This window comes from Aptenodytes patagonicus, chromosome 17 (assembly GCF_965638725.1).
Source record: "Aptenodytes patagonicus chromosome 17, bAptPat1.pri.cur, whole genome shotgun sequence".
Lineage (NCBI taxonomy): Eukaryota > Metazoa > Chordata > Aves > Sphenisciformes > Spheniscidae > Aptenodytes > Aptenodytes patagonicus.
Genome location: NC_134965.1, coordinates 967,594 through 990,114, shown reverse-complemented (window position 1 = coordinate 990,114; position 22,521 = coordinate 967,594). Strand labels below are relative to the sequence as shown.

Genomic DNA, 22,521 nt, shown 5'->3' with positions numbered 1-22,521 from the left:
GAAGTGGGTGACAAGTATGTGAAAATGTGCAGCAGCCGCCAGCTGGGTTCCCTTGTCAGACTCCAGCGGCAGTGCTTTGCACACAACAGGCACTTTGGATCATTTCAACTGTGTTCTTTTTTAAAAAAACCTCTATTTTTTGCTTTCATTTTAACTTTGTAGGGTATTAGTCTCTCCGTTTTTTACACCTCTTCCACTACATTTTCTACCTGTCAAGTTACAAAGCATCTAGTGGTCAGAGTATTTAATATGAAGTAATTACTTAGCTGCTTGTATTCTTTAGATATGGAAAGGCTGAACTTTTTGTAAACAGGAAGCCTTAAAAACTTTCTCAAAACTTTCTTACTGGGAAGCAAATTGTTTTTAGTCCTGTCTTTGGAATCTTTTTATTTAACATTGTTGGAAGCTACAGTATACTCGGCATAGATGGTGTTTGGTGCTCTCACTGTCTTTGCTTGAAGTCATACTGTGGCCCTTTACTGGGAATTGTGTATGAAACAAAAGCGTAGGAAAGTCACAAGATTCTAGGCCTGAATGGGTCAGGGATTTCAGGAGAGCAGCTATGGGAAAGACAAGCTAATTTTCTGAGTGATTAACTAGGAAATGCTCTTCCTTCCTAAACCAATGCTCTGTTTCAGCAGCAAGTGTCTCCTTTCTGGTGGGTATCTATTACATATGACAGCTGCTGATCTTTTACATTAATGGGGAATTCTTCCGTTTTAATAATTTTCTTTTGATTCTAATGGTATCTGTAATGATAAGTTATTTGTTGTTTTAGTACTTTGTTTTACATAGGTCTTCAAAATAAATTTTTAACTTTTAAAATATGATTGTATTTATATTGATAGTAGATCTTAAGTTTTTAATAGCTATGCATTTGTATTTATGTTAAAATAGTTGAAGGATAGAGGGGGCACATTCTATATTTGTGTTGTTAGGGAAATACACGTGGAAGAGCACTTAAAACATAAATTTAATTGCTTCATGCATGTTCATACTTCTTTTATAATTAATTAGAGCCAGCCCTGAGCAAAACGCACAAGAAAGGAGCAGAGGGAATTTATCAGGACCACCTCAGTTGTGCCCTCCAGAGCTTTGTGTAGCTTCTAGCTGTGGTCAGGATGTCCGAAGTGAACACTGAGCGGCAGGATGAACTGAGGCGAAACCTTTGATTATTCACCAACAGTCCAAACTAGACAAATGCAATCTGAGGATGCTTTTAGGTAGGGCAAGTGGGAGTGTTACCATACTGATTGTCCTCGGATTTGTTACCCCTTATCATATGTTGCATATGTGCAGTGCAGTTCCAGTTGACGTGAATAGTGGAAGGCTAGGTGCTTACGTTCAAATCCTCCTCCTCAAATGAAACAATGTGGAAAGTGTTTCTAAACAAATGAGAGTATTCAGGTAGTTAAAAGGAAAAGGCGTTTGATAACATTGCTGCAGCTTTGTCACCTGAGTTTGGTTTTGTGCTCCCCAGCTGACGTGGCTCGAGACCCTTGGATAATATGCCGTGGAAGTAGTGGACGCTCTGTATGTCCTGCGGTAGTTTGTGCCATTCATAGTGACAGGGTTTGAGAGCATCGGTCTAGCCCTCCCGGTTTCAAGGTGTAAGGAGGTGGAGATCACAGGAATTCAGCCTTACCAAACTGGAGCTGCTACCTCTTTAACGCAAGTAAAATACAAAGGGAACTTCTTAGCTTACCTTTCTTGCTCCTGTTTACCACCAAAAGATCTGACACTTTCGGAGATTTAAGTTAGGGGAGCCTTAGTGTCTTAATGCTCTATGATTCTAAAGAGAAATGATGAAATCTTAGTATTAAAATTTTTTTAATATGCTGATTTTAAGAGGTTGTGGAGCTGGATCTCCTGCAGTACAGCACGTTCAGAATACACGTGCGTGTAAACTCTATTTATCCTTAACCAACTCACCAACGTACTGCGAGAGAGCACAGGAGAAAGGGCACTCGCTGCTTTAGGAAATCAGTGTAATATTGCACAAGGCCTCACAAGTCTCAGGTAACTCTAGATTGAATGTCTAGCATTTCAGCACCTTAACGTGGATGTAGTTCAGTCAGTAAATAATAAGTAACTTCTGTAACAAGACATTTTTAACTATATTCTTGTTAATGGGGACAGAGTGGGATTTGGTTTATCTCGAGGATGTTCTTTTATACCCCTGCTTAGGCAGCATGGTTGCAGCAATCTGCAATAAATTAAACTTTTAAACTGAAATGGGTGTCGCATTTATATTTTCTCTGCGTTTTAAATTACAAATGATAGAATAGCATAGTCGAAAAAAATGCTTCCGTAGTTCTTGCTGGCACTTTAGATAACCATTACCACACGGACAAGTTTAAAAAAAAGTGGACCAACTCTTTGTTTGCGTAATTTATACTAATTTCTGTGGAGTGACTCCAGGGACTAGTTTGGTTGCATGTGTAACAAAAAGCCCCTCATTAATCCGTTCGCTTTCCTGAACGCGCTTTTCCATGAGCACGGGGAGCGATAGCGAACGACTCCCAGAACGGCTGGATGGATCAGATGCTTTCTGCGCGCGGTGCATTGTTTTTGCATTAATTTCTGAGTGCCCTCTTGAAGCGCCACTCCGTCACATGCCGATTTACAGATTTCCAGTTGCAACCTTACTGGGAGGTTATAGGTCTGACCTATCGTATTATTCACCTCTCAGTGATGTCAGAGGAGAATAACAGTTGAATTCCAGACCTCTGACATCAGCCTGACCTGAAACCTCCTCGCGGTAGCAACTCGAAAAGGGCTACTGAATCTAAATTAGCCAGGGGCGAAGAAAGGCCGGAGCCCTTCCCAGGGCCGCAGTAGATCGGGACGCCCCGCCGCGGGGAGCAGCTCGGGACGCCGGCCGGCTGGCCGGCCGGCCGCCCTCCGCGGGGCGCCGGCCGCCCGGGCTGGCGCTGGGCCTTTCCCCGCTGGGCGCTCGGTGCCATGCCGGTGTGCCCTCCACCCTCGCCGGGCCCGGGCACCGGGAGCCGCCGCCGGGCCGCGCTGCAGGCGGGCGGCGGGGCGGGAGGGGGAGCCCGCGGTCCCGGCCCCGCGGGGGGGCGGTGGCTCCGGCTGCTCCACCCTCACTTTGTGTCAGCAGGTAGGAGAGCGCCGGCCGTCCCGGGGAGGACACGGCCAGCCGCAGCCTGCCTTCCCCGGCGGTCGAGCTGAAGTATTTATTCGTAGCTTTATTTTTTCTGGGAGAAGGGCTTTTCCGCGGAAGCTCTGGGGGCTGTCCGGCGGCTGGCAGCCCCTGCGCCGGCTGGAGGGATTTGCCTACCCGATAATGGTCAGGCAGCCTGCCGGGCTTCGCTGCCGGGTCGCTGCTGATGTTCCAGGTTTTATTTTCCTTCGCGCTCCCCGCGTTTAGAGCCGATAGTTGCGTTTGCTGTAGCGAGAGGAGAGACTTTGGTATTTTAAAGGAGTTTTTCCGGAGTGTTTTTGGGTTCTTTCTCAGGTCTGTAGATTACATGCGGACACTTCACTTTCAGCCATGCCTGCCCCAGGAGCTTTCTGTCTGCAGTAATTTTCTCCCTTTGATCTTGCTGCATTCCCTTTCGGGCTGTGGAGCTCCACTCACACCTACCTGCCTGCTGCATGTGCGCGAGAGAGAGTTCCTTCTCTTTTTTTAATATTTTTTTATTATAAACACCAAATTTTTAATTTTTTTTTTAAAAGACCAAAACCAAACATCATCAGACCCACACAGTTTTCTTAAGCTACTGGAAATAACTTTTGCCTAGGATTTACAGCAGCATTTCCATCTGTCCCGGCCCCTGCGGACTCCAGCAGGCACACTGCCTAACAGGTTTGCAGATCTTTTTTCTTGGTTTTTTTTTAAAATCACTTTTTCTCTTCATGGCTGTGTGATCACTGTAACTTTGGTTTTAATTGAAAATATCCTCTGTCTAAATTCTCCCAGTTATGAAGACTCCTCGATACATTTCATGTGACCTTTGGGCAGACCATGGAACTTTATATTTTATTTTGTGGGGCCTTTAGCCGGGATCTTCTTAATGTGTGCTTGGAAGTGGTCATACAGGAACTGAGGCGTGCACAGAAATAGCGCGAGAGAAACCAGATATGCTGTAACTTTTTGCTTGATACCTGTTTGGCTTGGTATCTAAACTTTTAAAGCGTTTTGGGGCCTTTTTATTTCCTGGGAACTTGAAACTATGAAGAGAAGCTCCGTGCTTTATTAATTATCCTCGAGAACTGCACCCGGAGTCAGACTCTGAACGTGGATTGCTAGAAAAGTAAAGTTGATCTCCGAACTTGGATGAAGCACTTCTGGCACGAGAAGGATGGAAGGGATCAACTCAATTTGGAAGAGAACGGTACAGAAGCAAACTTTCTTTTCACCATAAATTCAGGAAATACCTCCTGCATAATTTCTGAGAAGGATACCGACAATTGCAGATAACGTTCAAGGTGAAGAGCTTGAGCTTATCTTGTGGGAAATGCTGGCAAGAAGGTGAGGTGTCTCTCGAGGGTATTTGAGATGGATGTTCTGAACCTGTGGATCTTCCTAACTCTTGGGCAGGAGACACGAGGACACCACGTCCATGGGGAGATCTCCCTGTGCCTCATCTCTGTGGGACTGACGAGTTCCTAATGCTCCCCGGTGTTTCTGTATAGCTGAACTGATTTCTTGCTTGCAACCTGTTTTGCTGATCTTTCTGGATTTATCTGCTGGAGGAGGGACTCATAATTTAGGATATTTTTTTTTAGTTTGTTGGTTTAAAATATGCCTTTGAGCTCCCAGCGGCCTTTGAGCACGTGGCACCAAGGAAGAGAAACGGTGATGGCGAGAACCGGAGAAGTTGTCTGGTAAGCAGCGCTGGCGGTGACTGAGCCCCTCGCTCCTCTTCCTCCCGCCTCCCTGTCACTGGGACCGCGCGCTCGGAAACCCAACGAGCTTTGCCGACGGCTGGAGCCCACCGCAGGGTGAGGACGCGTTCCTGAGCGGTATGTGTGGCCGGAGCCCGCTGCTGCAGCTGGTAGCATGAGTGCTGGCCCCCAGCTGCAGCTGGCTGTCCTCTGGCCTTGGCTGCTCATGGCGACCCTGCAGGCAGGACTTGGCCATACAGGGCTGGCGCTGGCGGCGGCGGTCGAGTCGGAGAGGTCGGCGGCGCAGAAAGCCATCATTAGGGTGATCCCCCTGAAAGTGGAGCCAATCATACTGGAAGGGGAGTTTGCAAACGTTGCTGAGGTGACTCCAGCCGAAGGAAAACTGCTCCAGGTAAGAGCAGCTTTATTTTATCCAACTCCATCTGCCTTGCCTTCCCGTTCCTATGCTTTTCCCCCTTTTGTCTCCTTGCTGCTTCAGCTCCCAGCGCACCGCATTTGATTTTGTTTCCCGACTGCAGATTTACAACCGAAGCAATAAGGCATTTTTTATGTGAGCTGTCCACCTGTGTGTTTTGTTCCTTTGTGTTCGTGCTCCCCAGCCCTGCACACTGTTTTGAGGCAGAAGGGATCGTGCAAATGGTTGATTCTTCGTTTGGTCATGATCTGTAGCTGTGCTTGTATTAATGTTGAATTTTGGATGTGGTCGGTTGATCCCATGAAGATTATTGCGTATCTTAATTGATGTTATAAAGCTGAGTGTGTCGAGTCACATGTTGGGACGCTAAACATCTGACAGAAAACATGATTTTTTTTTTTTTTGTGAAATCCATAAGGTTTTCTACACACTTCTGCTGATAGCTGGGGTTCTGTTGCAGCTGAAGTAACACATCCAGGCTTTGCCCACCAGAATTACCGACCCTGCTAGTTGTTGTCTTGTGTATGGCCTGTACCTGAAAGTTGAATTTCACCCATACAGTGGTTCCTGTGGTGTCACCACCATGGATTTTTATAAGTGAAATTAATGCCGGTTTCTAACGTTAACTAAGGAGGGAGCATCTGAACATCTCGCCATGAGGCGTAGATGCTGCTAAGGGACAGAGCTGAGCTATTCGGTGAACAGACCCATCTCCTGCATATGCTAAGTTTTGAGCTCGGTTTCGTGAGACCTGGTGTGTACTCTCTCGTTTCTGTTGGTAGTTTGCTTGGCAGTCACGTGCTTTATTCTCGAAAACAAAAAATGACAAAATAGCCTGCATTAATATTAAATCTTAATTTTTGCATGGCTTTTTCCAGTCTTGACTTTCCAAATGTGGTACGTTGTAATCTTAATTAAATTTGTAGCTTGGAAATTTAAATTAAAGTAATAAATTTTGTATAGTCTTAGAAGAGAAGAAATACAGTTGAGCCAGCTTTTGAACATGGTCACCTGCCTGAAAATGAAAATGGGCAATTTGTGACATTTATAAAGCCTGTTTTTCCATGCCTTTTGAACTACTCAGAACGAAAGCTATGCTATAAAATTATATTACCAGGCTAAAAAAATATCTTAGACAAATGTACTCAAGGTCCTGTTCTGTCGTGAGGCAATGTCCAGGAAAGTCAATATTTATTCCTTACAAAAACTACACCGGTGTTGCAACTGAGCACAAAGTATAGAGTGTGGACCTTTTCGAAATGAGAAGATGATAACCTCTATTGTGTGATGTGTGGATGTTTTTAACCAAATCCAGTGATACAAAGTGGGATTTTTGTATCGCCTGCCGTCCCAGCAGCGCGAACGAGACGTTTTGAATACTAAGCCGTGAATAGTGTCAGATTTACAAATGGACTTCGTCCTTTAAAATCATCCTCAAAATGGAGAGCGTTGGGGAAACACTAATCTAATCTGTTGAGTTTGTGTACACAGATACTGACCTGCACTGTATATGTTTTTAGGCCTTGATTCCGCCACTATGTGTGCGCAGGTGATCGTTCCTATTCCCTATCCCGCTGAATCCAGTGCGGAAAATCATCCGGGTCTGGTTTCAGATGGCAATGTTGGGATCGGGGGGTCAGACTGTGCCTTCTGCAGCAGGATGTTTGCCCGGTGCCAGGCACCGTGCTCTGGCAAAGCTTAGTCAAGTGTACCTATGACCTCTCATGTATATCTTATGGTGTAGTTTCTAATTCTGCCACTACATATCGAAACTCAGAATTTAAAATGCCATTTAAAATTGTTTGGATCCTGATCCTGCAGTAGGTTCCTGCCTCTGGAAAGACAAAATGGGAAACGGAGCCATAGCTGTTAAGGTACAAAATAAGTAAGAAATTAATGGGAGGAACTATTTTTAGTTCGCATTTAGATAGTCGGATAGTACGTACACCTGAATTAGGCTTTATTGGGACATCTCATTTTACATGTGATTGTCAACATCCCAATCATGCAAAAACGTTAGGTCACGTGCTTAACTTTGATGTCATTGGAACTCTTATTTAAATAAATAAATAAATAAACTTAAGGCTATTCACACATACCTGCACAATTGGTTCTTTATATGTAATTTAGGTACATAACATGATTATCTTTACAGTTAATGAGTTAAGAAGACTAATTTTTACACCATTTTTGGATAGGTCTTCTTACAGGTCAGACCCTGTAAGATGCAGTCAGCCCTCATGCCCATCGCAGGAGAATACAAATGGCAGAGCTTAGCTTGGATGAAGAGTGGATGGCCCAGTCCTGTTTTCAAAGGAATGCTCTCTTAGTTCAGTGGTATAATAAGATTGCTTAAGGATAAGTGGTGCAGAGTTAGCCCTGTATTCAAGTAAAGTTCTCCTTAACTTACAATTATCTTCATACTGTTCTGGTCAATATATTTTTAGAAATACATTCTTAATTTAATATAGAAAATCCTGCATGTAAGTGGTGGAGCCTCACCAAATGTACTTCTACCAGAACATTTTTATGGTTTCATTTCTCCCTGCCATATTCTCTAGGGTCATCTACAGAAACAGACTTTGATCATAGTGTGCTACATTCTTAAAGCTAACTTTAAAAATACCTTCTTTACCTAATAAAATAACCCCAATGTCAAATTCTTCCTCACACCCCTTGCCCCTGTGACCGGTTCTTCTGGGAAATCTCTGGATTTTCAGTTTTGCGGGTCACTGAACAGTGGTGGGTGAGCGCGTAGATGCCAGGCAGCTGCCCGGGACCTGCCTGCTGTCCGCACCTTTCAGTTTAACCCAGGCAGTGTTACCTCTGGCACTCCGCACGATGCAGTATGATGCAAAGGGACAGGAATTTCTCAAGTACGCAGAGCCACTTAAGACTTTATAGGTCAAAAAACCAACACCTTAGACTTGTTACAGAAATCATCTTCAAGCTTGTTCAGAGCTCAAGCTTGTTCAGATAGCACATGCTCTAAGCATTAACTATTGCTTCACACAGGAGAAGTAGTGTTGTGAAGTAGTTTGCAGTTTCCAAATGGCTGGAAGTTTAGATCTCTGTTGAGCTTACTGCGGTAGCCTGAACTTCTTCTGAAAAGTCCCAAACAATGATATTTAAAAAGAGATAAGTAAACTCAAACTACTGTATTTGCTATAGAGAAGGCAAAGCAATCATTAATCACCAATCACCTTACATGCCTACACGTAGAAAAAACATGTAGATATGCAGAACAGTGGAACAGTCTTCTTATTTAGCAGGCAAAAGTATATAATCAGTTTTCCCAACATGCATTATTTTATTGCAAGTCTCACAATACTTTGTTACATTTCCATATAATCTTAGCAGTCACATAATTAGGTGATTGTAGGAGAAAGCCAACTTTCATTTACCCACTGAGCACATTGTTTTAAATTATGACTGCAGGAAAAAACCTTGAGAACACAGAACAAGCTCCCTAAAGGCTCTGAACCCCAAAAGCAAGGATTATCCCCCCAAAGAAATAAATTATTTTAAAAACATTGTTTTACAATCTTCTATTTAGGGTGGAATGAGTGAGAATTAGAGGAGGATCCTGAATCATCATTTTTTAGGTGTTGTGTACAGTTCAGAAGCTGAAAACCAAACATAGATATATTCAGAAAAGAAGCGTGGTGCGTGTTCATAACAGCCATGATAATTAACCCTTGAAATCGCTGCAGTGAACCCAACGTGATCATCCTGGAAATGGAGAGTGTTTCCAGTGTTGCAATACATAGTGCTGTTGGAGAATTATAATCACCTACTTAACTGCTTATAGAGGGTTACTCTCCCCACCCATAAGAAAGTAAATATATTAGTAGTCTTCTATACTACTAGCTCCTGGATCAACAAAAGGATGTTGAGTGCATAATGTTGACAGAGATCAAAGAAGTGGGAAAGTCTAACCAAATGATAATGGGGACTTAAATTACCTGTGAACAAACTGGTCAGATAGCACAATAAGAGTAAGTTCAAAGAAGCAATTTCTGCCTCTTGGAACAGCTAGTACTAGAGTACACAGAAAGGTATTCTTGACTTAGTGTTAAGTAATGTGCAAGAACTGACTCAAAAGCTAGCAATAATTGAGCCACTTGTATTGACTGCGGCATAATAAAATTCATTGCCTAAGTACCAAAAAGTGGAACTCTGACACTGGCCTTTAGAATGGCAAATTGCACTAAAGTGAAACAGTGAGATGAATGGCTCTTACGGCTTAAAAAAAATATCTTTAGATGTGACATAGATACTGCTCAGGAAAGTAGAAGCAGTCTTGGGAAACGTACAAAGCATTGAATCAAAAAGGCAGTAGTAACCCAATACAAATACATTGGTAGTGTTCAAGAAACCATTTGGGCCAAACAGATCTTTTAAAAAGTGGACGTATAGTATTAGCATGGGATTGGCATAGTATATAGTATAACCTGCAGTGTAGATTAGTATGGTATTAGTATTCATATAGGATTTAAGCGTATCTGAAAGGTGAGCCATTAAAATCCAGACGCAGAGTAGGGAGTCTCAGCTAGAGTTAGCTGCTAGAAAAAGCTGAGCTTAGAGGCTGTTTCTGAACTTCCATCCCTCTCTTGAGCATATGCAGAGGCTGAGTTGGAGCTTTGCATGGTGTGTCTTCTTTCCTGATCCAGAAAACATGTGGTGGGAAACTGTTCTCTGTTTAAGAAGGAGTTTGAAGGACTTTAAACCTGAATCTTCCAGCTCCCCAGTGCACCATCTGGTGCTGGTCATAGTCCCAGTAGAATTATTTATGACACATGTAGGTGTAGACCCATCCCGAATTGAAGACTTTCAGCACTAAAAAGGTCACGGATCTGGAGGCCCAAGTAATTACATGGGGCAGGCATAAATAGGAGAAACAAACCCAACTGCAGCAGAGCAAAGATACGTGGTCAGAAGGCTAAACCAACAGGGCTGGAGTGAGTGACAGTCAACACAGGACTTCTGGCCACGCACACCCGTCCTGGAATATATCCAAGGAGAAAGTGGACATTTCCCAAAGATAAGCTGGCAGAGGGGTGAGATTACAGGAGAAGGGAAACGGGCCTCAGTCATTCCTGTTGGCTGTAGCCAGGATTTTTGGGCTGAACAGTTCTGAACCATTAGGGAAATTACTTTTTGTTCTGTGCCTCCATAAAGCTAAAGGTTTGGTAGGCATTTCGTGCAGATTATGGAAGGCTATTCTGAATTGCATATGAATTCATTATTTTTAAATGAAAACTTTCAGAATTATCAAAATAATAGAAATGTCACAAACTTTGTATGATCAAAGGGAGCTCTGTTGTATTAGACTTTATTTTGAACAAAAATTGGCATGCATTTTTATATATTATACCTCTATTTTTCCATGCATAGAGCTCTCAAACATGCCTAAAAGCTTTCTGTGGACTTTCCCCAAAAGTCTGTCTTACTCTGAAAACAAACAAGTTTTGACCTAAAAGGAAAAAAAGTAACAAGTGCATGCAATGGGAAACGTGTAGTGTAGTTTGATCTTCAGGTCTGTCTATCTTCAGTATAAAAATCTGTGCTACAGGGATTTCCAAGAGTCAAATATATGAAATTCTGGTTTGCAAACAAAGCAGAGTTGTAAGCTGAACCTCGGTACAGGGATATATATCACACTTGAGCAATGCACATTCATATTTTATCACCCTTTTGGGCCTCCCTCCATTCTAGGTCTTGAGATTAGCTATAGACAGGAGGACAGGGTATAAAGTAGGCATAAGTGGCGTGGATGGTCGTGGTGGTCTCTTCTGTCTTTGAGTTCTGTGATTTATTTTTTTAAATATCTGTTTATTTTTCCCTTATTTCAGTGGCTGTAAAGAACAGGAAGCGTTGCACTGCCCTTCATTTGCCCATAGCACTTTCAGTCTGCATTAAGGAATCGTAATCATGTCTCATGCTCCGGAGCTTCAGGCTTGCTGCCAGCACGGGTCAGGCGGGAGTTGGCCAAGAGTCCTCTTGGGACCTTTTCACCTTTTCTTTAGGAGCATCAGGGATTGGCCTTACCTCGAAACAAGGCGCTAAAACATATGGGTCAGTGTTCAAAAGTACTAGAGAGGATATTGTTTTACAAGTGCTTAGGTTGTATGGGTGCACAAGATGGAACAGATCGCCAGATTTAAGTGGAAGACTCTCTTCCCCCCTGCAGCCACCCCGTTCAAATTGTCAGAAATTTTGGGTGTGTATCCTCTTCCTCTGCAGCTTGAGACATGAATCATCTGCCTAGATCAACGGATGTATTCTCACCTCGTCACTTCCCTAACCCTAAAGGGGCTAGTTAAGGGCATTAGTGGCCCTTTGATCTCTCTTTTGTTCTCCATCTCAGTAATTTGGGTTAATCTAATGCATATTACTGTGCTCAGTATCAGGATAGTGGCAGAAATGTAATGGTTTGTCATATACAGAAATTCTGACTACATAGCTGAATTAATTCCTCTGGCCATAAACTCTATGAAACAGATTAAAAGTTTTTGTACCAAACTCATTTATGATATGTGTTCATTTCAAATGTAAGTAAAGCAGTTTGGGGATTAAATTTGCTATTGTTTTGACAAATGGTATGTGAATTCTAGTTCAAAATTACATGAAAGAACAGAATGTAGACTTCCTACTTCTAAAGCACTTCAGCAACTGTTGTTCCATGGGGTCTTTGTTCAGCTAGGTAGATTTGCTCAAGACTGCCGGTGCGTCGCTGTAGAAGGGATACATACACTGCAGAAACTTGGAGAGAAAGGCATTGGGATTGAATTGGATCCAGATATAAAAGATGAATAGCAGTCCAGTCCTGTTACAGACGTGAAGCAATTTTCCTTACCAAGGCCAAAAAGCCCAATAATAGAGCAAAGCAGGTGCAGTGAAGACAGTGGCTGAAAAAGGATTTGGGGACGTTGCCACATGGTAGAAGAGAAGAGACAACTTGAGGAGATATTCTAGGTAGTGAATGGAGAAGGTTGGTTCTTCCATTAGTTGAATTTTGTGCAGGATCTTGGGCGAAATGTTGATATTGCTTTTGGATTATTTAAATATAGGAAACAACTTTAAGGATATGAAAGTCAAATAGCAGAGTGCACTGTGGCAGTTCCTGTGGCTTTGAATTAGAAGTTAGTGCTTAGCAAGTTAGTCTCTTTAGACCACCATGCAGCGTAGAAATACAGCTTCAGAAACCCTATGTTGACTATGTTTTAAAGTAGCAAGAGAGCTGACATATGTATATCTGTTATTGCTTCAGTCTTGAATCATGTTACTTGCAAAATTATCTTAATAACTTCTATTTACTGAGACAGTTTTATTCCAAAATAAGTGGAACCTCACAAAGATCCTGAAGAGATAAGAAAGAGTTCCCCCTCTTCTACTTGTCATGCTGTGCCTCAGTTATTCTTTCATTCCATAAATGTCTTATTTGAATGGTAGTCCTCATTTGCAGCCGTGCTGTGGGTGCACATATATCCCTGAATGTCAATGCCAGAGACTTTTGTTTAAACATTTCCCTAGGGCCACAAAACTCCTGTCTCTGTCCTCCCCATTACCCTCTATTTCATCTGGTCTCATTCATATAAGCTTAAAGACACCCCAGGTCATATAGTTCCCCTCAGCTACTTTTTTGTACTCATCTACTCTCCCAAGTTTCTTTTATCTTTGCCCCTTACATTTTCATCTTACTTTTTCTCAGAACAATGTTTATTCTTGTTATTTTTCTATATGTGGTCTTCTTGGTCACTACTGGTGCACAAAATGGTTTAGGCTGTTGCCTGGCATCATTTGCCTCCAATACTTTGCCCTCCTCCATTCTTCTCTGTGACCATCTGGTCTTTCTGTTATCTCCTTCAGAGTAGCTCTGACATATGTTTTGTCACTAAAGAGGAAGACGGCTGTACAAAGAGCTGTTGTTTGTAAACTTTGTACAAAGTATGTACCTCCATGAGAGATGCGGATATCTGATTTGTTTGGGTGATGGACGAATCCCATGTACTTGTACAACATGCAGGTCCTATAAGCCCTATGTTTGAAAAGATCATCAAAATAATTTATGCAGGTTCTTGGTTGAGAAATCACCGTGTGCCATTTCTGACAGTAGCACCTAGTTGTGGCCTGAGTTGGTGCCAGCCCGTGTCGTCGTGCTCCATCGCTGACTACCTCTTTCATTGTTGCTTTCTCTGTAAAGCACTTTTCTTCCCTGAGAAAACCAGCCATAGCTTTCTCTTGCTGAAGACACCCGAGTGGAACATCTTGGGTCCACATGACACTGCAGAGCCTTCAACTGGCCGGTAACTTCTTGTGGGCAGAGGGAGATCAAGGGGCAGGAGGTGCAGCGGTTATGGGAAGCTTCAACTACATCCATTACACTTCAGTGAGCTGCTGGACAGGGGACCAAGAAGGGGAGAAGCAATGCTGGCCGTGGCCTTTTCCAGGATCTCATTCAAGATCTTGCTTTTGAAAAGCTGCTCTGTAACAGTGACAGTAACATCCTTGCAGTTGGCATGAAGGTATTTAAGGACACTACCGTAGGAATTAAGATCAAATGTACCTCTCAAGAAATACTTGAAAAATGATAAAAGGATATCAGCATACCTAAACATAAGGGTAAGAAAGTATATGAAAGCATCCTGAAAAAGCAAAAATTTTGGTAAAATGAGAAAAAGAGGAACAAGCTAAAAACACAGTGAAAAGAGGAAACCAGAAATAGCTTGCAAATGATAAAGTAACTAATACTAGATTCTTTTCAGTCACATCAGAAGCAGAAAGCTTGCCTGACAATCTCTAGGACCTATACAAAATTTAAATATAAAAGATACACTTAGGGCAGCTAAATCAATAGCAGGAAAATGAATGCTATTATTTTTGTGCTTTCATCTGTCTCAAGCTGAAATGTCTGTAGGTGAGATGGTGATGTAGTTAGACAAAACTAATATTATCGGTCACCGGGATCAGATGGTATTCACCCAAGAGTTGTGGAGGATGAAATCGCTGAACTATTAACTGTGTACATGAACTCTTATTTAAAATCACTGGAAGGTGGCTGATGTGATACCAGTTTTTCTACGGGCTCCAAGTCATCCAGAAAAGCCCAGACCAGTATGCTGTAAAGTCTGTATGGAGTAAGTTGGTAGAAACTATAATGCAGAGTATAATAAGTGGATTGAAGGAATCAACAAACCTACCAGTTGGAAAGGTCCAGCTGAATTTCCAAAATGCCTAAGTCCCTCAGCAAAGGCTTTTAAGGAAACTAAGACATGGAATAAGAAGGAGGCTCCTGGATAAATAATTATTAGAAGATAAGCAGATGGTAGGAATAACTGGTAGATTTTCACAGTGGAAGAAGCTGATGACTAGTTCTGCAGGCCTGTGTGCTGGTAGCCATGCTGTCCTGTATGTTTAATAAGCACATGGAAACTGAGTGCTTGGAAATGTTTTAGAGCTTTCCAATACATTAACTAATTTGAAGTGATGAAGACAAGGATCAGCTATGAAGCATTGCAGAAGAACCTTATGAGACTAAATACCATAAGGAGATGCACATGGAAAATCAGCCATTTCTTTACATTAAGGTGATGGGCTCTAATTTGTCCATTACCACTTAGAAACTCTATCTTGTGATTATAATATTGTTCCATGCAAGTGTCAGCTTAGTACTTGGTGGTTGTCATGAAGACAAAGAGAACATTAGGAATGAAAAAGAAAGAGAATAAAACAGAGAATATCTTTAAGCTCCTGCAGACGTCCGGGATACATCCACATGTTGAATACCGTGTGAAGTTCCGTTCCCTACACCTCTAAAAAAGATGTAGCACTATTGGAAGAGGTTTGGAGAAGAACATGAGGATAAGAAAAAGTATAAGATGTGTTTCATACAAGGAACAACTAACTGGACTAAAACTCTTCTGGCTGGAAAAGAAGCAGCCAAAGGGTGATGTGAAAAAGATCTAGAGAGTCATGAATAGGGATTGACTGTTAGTCTCTTAAATAATGGGGCATCACATGAAGCTACTAGCAGCCAGGTTCAAAAGGAAGTGCTCTTCATACACTGTACAATTAACCTCTGAAATTCCTTGCTGCAGGAACTGCTATGGATGCTAAAAGTTTACAGCTGAAAAAACACTGGAACTAATGAATGGCAGTAGACTCCATCACTGGCTATTAAATAACTGGTCCCAGTTTTGCCTCAGGAATTCTATAAAATGCAGCTTGTTGGAGGCTTGGAGAGTGTCCTGGGGAGAAGCCCTACATGCTTGTGCTGTTCTTACTTCTCCTTCAGAAATCCATTGTTGGCAACTGTCAAAGCAAAGATCATGGGCTAGATGGACCTTTGGTCTGAATCCACACTACTGTTCTTGTATTCTTATCTTCTACAGAACACCTTTTCAGCCGTTAGGCCCACCACCGTCAGCACCAGCCCTTCCAGACCACCTCTGCTCTGTTTGGGCAAGTCTCTGTGGAAAAACTGCAATAAGTACATCCTTCACCATCCATTACCGACTCGGACCTCAGCTATTCATTCACCTAGAAGGCACCATACAGTTCCTTGGCATCCATTATCGTGAATCTCCTCAACATGTAGCCCTCAACTGGTGCTGTGAACCAGCATTTGATGCCCTTGACACTTTGGCTTTCATATCTCCCTGGGTGTACCATTTTTATCCCTCGTCACCCTCAATCTGCGTGATCCCATCAACTGTGCTCTTTTGATGGGATAGTAACCATTGTAATTTAGTCATGTATGCCCCCTGCCTTTGTCTGTTCTTTAATGCAGTATTACTCACCTAATGAAGTATCAACCCAAATGTTGCTATAGGTTCTTATTTTTCAGAGCAATGCCTGCTCCTCAGAATGGCTCGAGTTACTCTGTGTGTTCTGACTTGCACTTGTCCATCTTTGTATCCAGCCATGCCCTGCTCACTTACAGCCTGAAATGCATAAGTAATGCAGGAGAAAAGCCTGTATTCCTTGAGAAATAGCATCGTAACTTCAACCCCAGGGGCAACAGAGGCAGACAGTCCCATATGTGAATAGGGCCAGGCTGGCTGTATCTTATGAACATAGGACGAGATGTGGAAGTTCTTGGTCATAAACCTTCACTACTAATTCTCATCTTTAATAGCTTCATAGCTACATTTGGCCTTTTCATGATGGTCATCCTCCATAAATTTGTTGTGCCCCTTTGGAATAAAGCCTATCTTCCTGTCTGGCAGGCGTACCAAGGTGACTTTAGGATTTCTCAAGATCTTATCATAGAATCATAGAATCATAAACGTTGGAAAGGACCTCTAAGATCATCGAGTCCAACTGTCAACCCAACGCCACCATGCCCACTAAACCATGTCCCTAAGCACCTCATCTACACGTCTTTTAAATACCTCCAGGGGTGGGGACTCAACCACTTCCCTGGGCAGCCTGTTCCAAGGTTTAACCACTCTTTCAGTAAAGAAATTTTTCCTCACGTCCAATCTAAACCTCCCCTGGCGCAACTTGAGGCCGTTTCCTCTCATCCTATCGCTTGTTACTTGGGAGAAGAGACTGACACCCCCCTCGCTACAACCTCCTTTCAGGTAGTTGTAGAGAGTGATGAGGTCTCCCCTCAGCCTCCTTTTCTCCAGGCTAAACAACCCCATCTTGTTAACAAACAAACAAACACTCAATTTTTGTGAGTATTTTGCCCTTTTAATTGCAGAATGGACAACCATTATGCTTCTGAATTATGCTACCCCAGCTTGGATACTCCTGTTTTGGCAAAGTTCAGAGTTTGGGCAACCAACTTCTAGCAGGCTGGATAAGTAATATTAATTGAATTATTTTATTGAATTTTGTTTGCTGCATGCTCTCCATCTGTGATTAGATTAGGTGTATATTGAGTATATTTCTCCTAATACTGGGATGACATTGTCCCGAACTCTAAATAGCCTTCAAGAATAGCAAGAATGGTTCTGCAGGCAACACTAGATGTGTCTCTTGTGACTCCTGACTTGGTATATCCAGTGTGCCTTTAGAAGTCTAGTCTTCCTAAAGAGGTAGATGTCTTTATGGAAGACTTTCTTCAAGGGTGTAGACTTCAAGGGTGTAGACTAGTACGATGCACCATGTCTTTAACTCATGGAAGAACTCATGTGCTGCTTATGTTCTTTAGGAATATATCTTTGGTACTGTCAGAAAGACCCCAATATCGGGTGCATTCACCAGGAATATCGTTCCTCTCCAACATTAGCCAACGTTGAATTCTAGAACCTGTGACAAAACCATTAGCAGTTCTGTACATCTAAACCTTCGAGTGCACTTTGCAACATCCTGCTCCTGTGCACCAGATCTCAGGATATAACCAAGAGATCTGACTTCTTCCACCTGTTTCTGCCATTTCTGTCCTCCCTCTTCCCCCATTTTGGGCACAGACTAGGCGCCTAGCTGGGGCCAATGCCACAGCACCCAATCAGTGCTAGGGAGCAAGAATCGGATGTATACTGTTCAATTTTGGAGCTTGCTGACCTTTTCAAGGACCTCTATCACAAGATACCATTGTGGCGGGAGACTCCTTACTAGCACTGAATGTATTCATCCATCCTCACGTTCCCAATGTGTATTGTACATTGTAGGCAACAGAGCCTGCATCTTTGACACATACCAGTGTTAGAGTACATGCTCTTGGGAGTTAGCTTCTCTTTATAATAACCGTATCTCAATAACAGTCAGATATTCCTGTGGTTGAAATAAAAGCCTCTCTACATATTAGGGAATATTTTTTTTTTACAGGTCTGTTGGCATATATACCTCTCTCCTTGCCTAGGGAGTGAATCACGGTAACCTGGGAACATCAGGTATTTGATCACCAAGACGACCAGTTGATGTGTTAAGTCAGAAATAGTTTCAAACCATTGCCAACCATACCATTTGCATCTTAAGGTCTTCATATTCAGGTAATGTCAAACAAGATATTCTGAGGCCGCATCCTTTCTGTCGGAAGCCATGGAGCCGGGGAATCCAGTGTGCCTGGTGGGAACCCAGCAACGGGAATGCTGAATGTATCAGTGGTAGAAAGTTGTTTTAGCTGACAGACTACAAATGAGAAATGTGGGCTAATGTCTGAGGGGACAGTTTGCAGAAGCTAGGGGTTTTGCAAAATTGACTTCCTCAGATGCCAACAAGTACTGGCTCCATTGCCTATAGGCCAGCCTGTTTCTTGGATTCCTAGTAAACACATTCTTGGTTCTGTAGTCTGAAGGATTAATTGATATCTGTCTTGATAATCCTTCTTCCCCTGAAAGCCTACTGCAAGATAAGGCAAGATGCATTAGTGGCAATCCTGCAGACTTCAGTCTGGCTGGGACAGGCTGAGGAAACTCTGAAGCCAGAGTTATCAGAGAAGCTGGCCCATCCTCCTAGATCAACTCACACAGAAGTCAAGACATCTGCTCCAGTCCGTCCTCTGAACTGCTACCTCTAGATTTTGATGCTAGATAATGGTATTAGAACAAGCCTGTCTGATCTTAGACCTCTTGTCCGTACATAGACCTGTGTTTCAGTGATTCTGGATTGTTCACTGGGACTAATGAGCAGTAATGTATAGATTACATCAGTGCAGACACCTGAACAACTATTTCTGTCTATCTGAGGGATTTACAATTTTCTTTGACCCCGTGGTCCTAAAATTCTGTATGGAGCTTTGGTAAAAGAGTGTTGACCTCTGTCCCAGCATGGGATGTTAAGCAGAGCCTCACCATCCAGACAGCACAATAACATGAGCCTGTGGCAGCTTGTTTATTATTCTAACCATGTTTTTAAATGCGACTTTCCTGGTAGCAAGAAGTTCTCCCAGAGGGCGAGAAAGACCCGCTGCTAAATGTCTAACATCCAGTGTCTTTATTCCCCCTTCCCAGATAAGGTTTCTTATACTCTTTCCTGAGGTCATATCTAAGCTTCACTGGAGCCAGAAAATAGCCCTTCTTTTCCCCCCAGCGAACCCCAGACCTTTGTGGACAAAGTGGTATGTCTCCTCAGACATTTGATGTCAAGCAGATCATCTTCTTCCTGTCTGCACAGAACCAAACCCGTCAGGTGGCCTCTGTTCATTTGTATCATGAACTGGGAGATAAAGAGGTGCAGTGATACTGGTAATTGCATAACATATTGTATCAGGAGATGTTATGATACTGTCTAAGTGTTTGTGCCTCTGGCCATCAGTAAATTCCGTCAAAGGTCAAGTTGTACAATAGCCTCTCCAGAGGATGTCTCCATTCTTGACATCTGCAGAGCTGGCATGTGGAGTTCCATTAAACTCTATACCATTGCAGATGCTTCCAGGAATGATGCCAAATTAGGCAGATTGTGGTTTGCAGGCTACTCTAAAATGCTTGAGACGTCCCTCCCCGCTTACCTGTGGGGAGAGACAGAGAGGGAATGACTGCTTGGAGTTACTCACTTTCTGAATATGTATGTGGATTGTCATTTGAAGAAGAAAAGAAGATAACGTGATAGTAATTGGGCTGTTTTGAGATGTATAGTACAAATCCACATTAACTGCTCTCTCCACTTCCACTGAAGTCTTGTGGTTGGGCTGAGCTGCAGGCCCGCAATGAAGAGTATATCCATGCTTACCGTACTGAATACGTACATATTGAATATGTGCATCTCAAAGAAGACTGCTTAATGATGGTGAACTCTTTTTCATCTTCCAACGGCAGTAATCTGACCCTTGTGCCATGATTTATGAAGTGAGGGAAAAAAAGTGAAATGAAACCAGTGGTATTTATGGGTGGACGTACTGCTTTGAGTAAACAAGATGAATGCTGGTATTGAGAAGCCTGATGTTTCCATGAAGGCAAACTTCCTTATGTTTATTTAATTCTGTTGACCACGTTAAGAACTTTGAGAGATTTTTAATAGCTTATAAACTCTGGTTAAGCATCTATATAAACATGGATTTAAGTAGGTGGGCTGAAGAATTGTAGATGTTTTGTGAATATTCCTGTGCTTCTCTAAAGTTTATGTAGGACTTGCAAAGTCCGGTAGAACCCAGGTGAAAGCTGCTAACTGACACTTAAGATCTTTTGGGATGTGTTTATGTTAGCACAGGTTTGAAGGAGATTTAGGAAGATTTTATGTTGGATTTTAGGTTGTCTGTGTCCTGGTGGAGAAATCACGTCGTCTGGAGAGGTTAGTGACAGTCTGGCTGCCTCTTGGCTGTGCAAACCAGTCCATGGTTTGGGCATATGTTAAGGATTTCCTTTGATCCAGTGTGGCGATTCTTGTGATCTTCAGTCTCCTCAGTCTAAACTGTACTCAGAGGATCACATTGGACCTTTTGACCATGATATCACACTGGCAGCATATGTTCATTTGTTATTTCGACATGATACCGTCCTTTCATCGACCTTTGGTTGTTTTCAGAGTCGGTGCTTTCAAGGGTACAAGTCCCTCATCCTTTGAGTATTTTCTGAGCTCTTTGTTCTCGTATTATATTGGTGTCTGTGACTATATCTGGACATACTAAAATGTCCGTTGTTCCCATGTGGCTAAGACACCAGAGCTGGTTGCAAGCCTTGTTTTTGACATTATTTATGATGGTGCAGGACTTTGTGTTATCTACAGCAAGATTGCCAGAAAGAAGTAATCTAAGTTTCTCCATTTGATTGACTTTTCCAGTTAAATAGGGAGTTCTTAAATTACGTCATTTCAGTTCAATTTAAATGATTAAACTTAAGTGATTAGAGCAGGGTGAAGAAAACAGAATGGTGTATTGAACACCGTTCTGATTTATTCTGCACCTTATGCCTCACCTGTGGATACTTAAGTGTTTTGAGTCTTGTCCATATAAGTGTTTCAAGGCTGGCTGTTACGCATACCTGAATTGTTCATTAAGAAAGTGCATCTCTACCAAATTTCCCATTTCTCTTCAGTTGAGAAATGGGAAATACTGGTGTAAAAAACTAACTGAAATAGCGTGTTTATCGAATATTTTTGTAGAAGTTATTCTTTTTGTTATGTTCAGTTGATGCAAAGCCCAGCTGAGTGATGTGTTCACCCAGCTTTGAAGGAATCTGTCGTTTTGTCTGTAACTGCTACAATGACGAAGACTTGCAATATAGAAATCATACAGTTTTTAAAACAAAAATGTCATCTAGTAGGAAAAAAGATAGCTTGTTTGAATTGGTTGAGTCGAGTGCTGATTTCTGCACAGAAGACATCTGTGAGCACTGGCAGAGGGGGACAACTTTGAGTTTCAAAGTGATTTCTCTTTCATCTTTAAATTTTGATACTCAGTTGTATTTTGCCAGAGCCCAGAGTCAATTCAGGAATTCAGCTGTCTTTCAGATACATTTACAGGGAAAATATATCTCATTTCCACTCAGGCTGCACCTGTAAGCTGATATCCTTGGGTTTCTCTTAGTTTCACTGCTTTGTTTTGCTTTGTTTTCCACCATGTTTTAACAAGATAAGCATCTCTCAGTGTATTTCCCATTCATTTCAGTAATTGCCTTCTGTAGTGACTGATTTCCTGTGCTCTTCTGTTCATTTATTACAAGGCCCCGGTGTACAGCCCACATACACCAGTGCACAGAGCCCTCACTTAATCATATTATCATCTCAGGTAATTCATTAAGAGCTCCTCAGAGCATCAAATGGAAAAAAAAAGCACTAATTTCTCTGAACTCACTCCCCGAAGACACAACCTGTGTAAACAGACATGCTTACCAGATGCCTGGAAATTTGACTTCATCAAACACTGAGGTGGGAATTGAGTTTCTTTCAGGTTTTCAAAGTTCTTTCACTGAAAACATTTAGCCCCTTGAAAATTTAATCCAGGTGTTATAAACTCAGTGTTTGCCACTGTTCTGACTTGCTGCAGAGCAACACAGAAAAAGAAATAGGTATGGGTATATATAAGATTCAAACCATAAAGGAATTTATGACTAAAACACAATAATTAAAGTTCTACATTAAATAAACTAGGAAACAATTTTGTCCCTTGAAGCCAGATGTGATACGCTTTCTTAAAATGAGCTAAGCAAGTATTCAGCTGTATTCTGTGTCCTCAGAGCTCACTGTAGTGATCTTTTCTGACAAAAAATTACCTAGATAACTGCGATGCAATCTCATCAAGAAGCGAGGAGATGGCTACCTTGTAGTAACATAAGAATGCAATGTACTTTTGCCCGTTATTGACTGGAAGTTCAGGATTAAATGAGAAACCAAGGTTGTAAATTTGG

The 22,521-nt window shown here is 42.2% G+C and overlaps 1 protein-coding gene across 1 annotated transcript in view; it reads left to right on the top strand.

Moving 5' to 3' along the window:
- The first annotated feature begins 4,788 nt into the window (after positions 1-4,788).
- Positions 4,789-22,521, top strand: part of RNF43 (ring finger protein 43) — a 58,304-nt gene continuing 40,571 nt past the window's right edge. Inside the window, exon 1 of the mRNA XM_076354724.1 lies at positions 4,789-5,263. Within this exon, the coding sequence (XP_076210839.1) occupies positions 5,027-5,263 (237 nt within the window). The 5' untranslated portion in view covers positions 4,789-5,026. The remainder of the gene's footprint in view (positions 5,264-22,521) is intronic.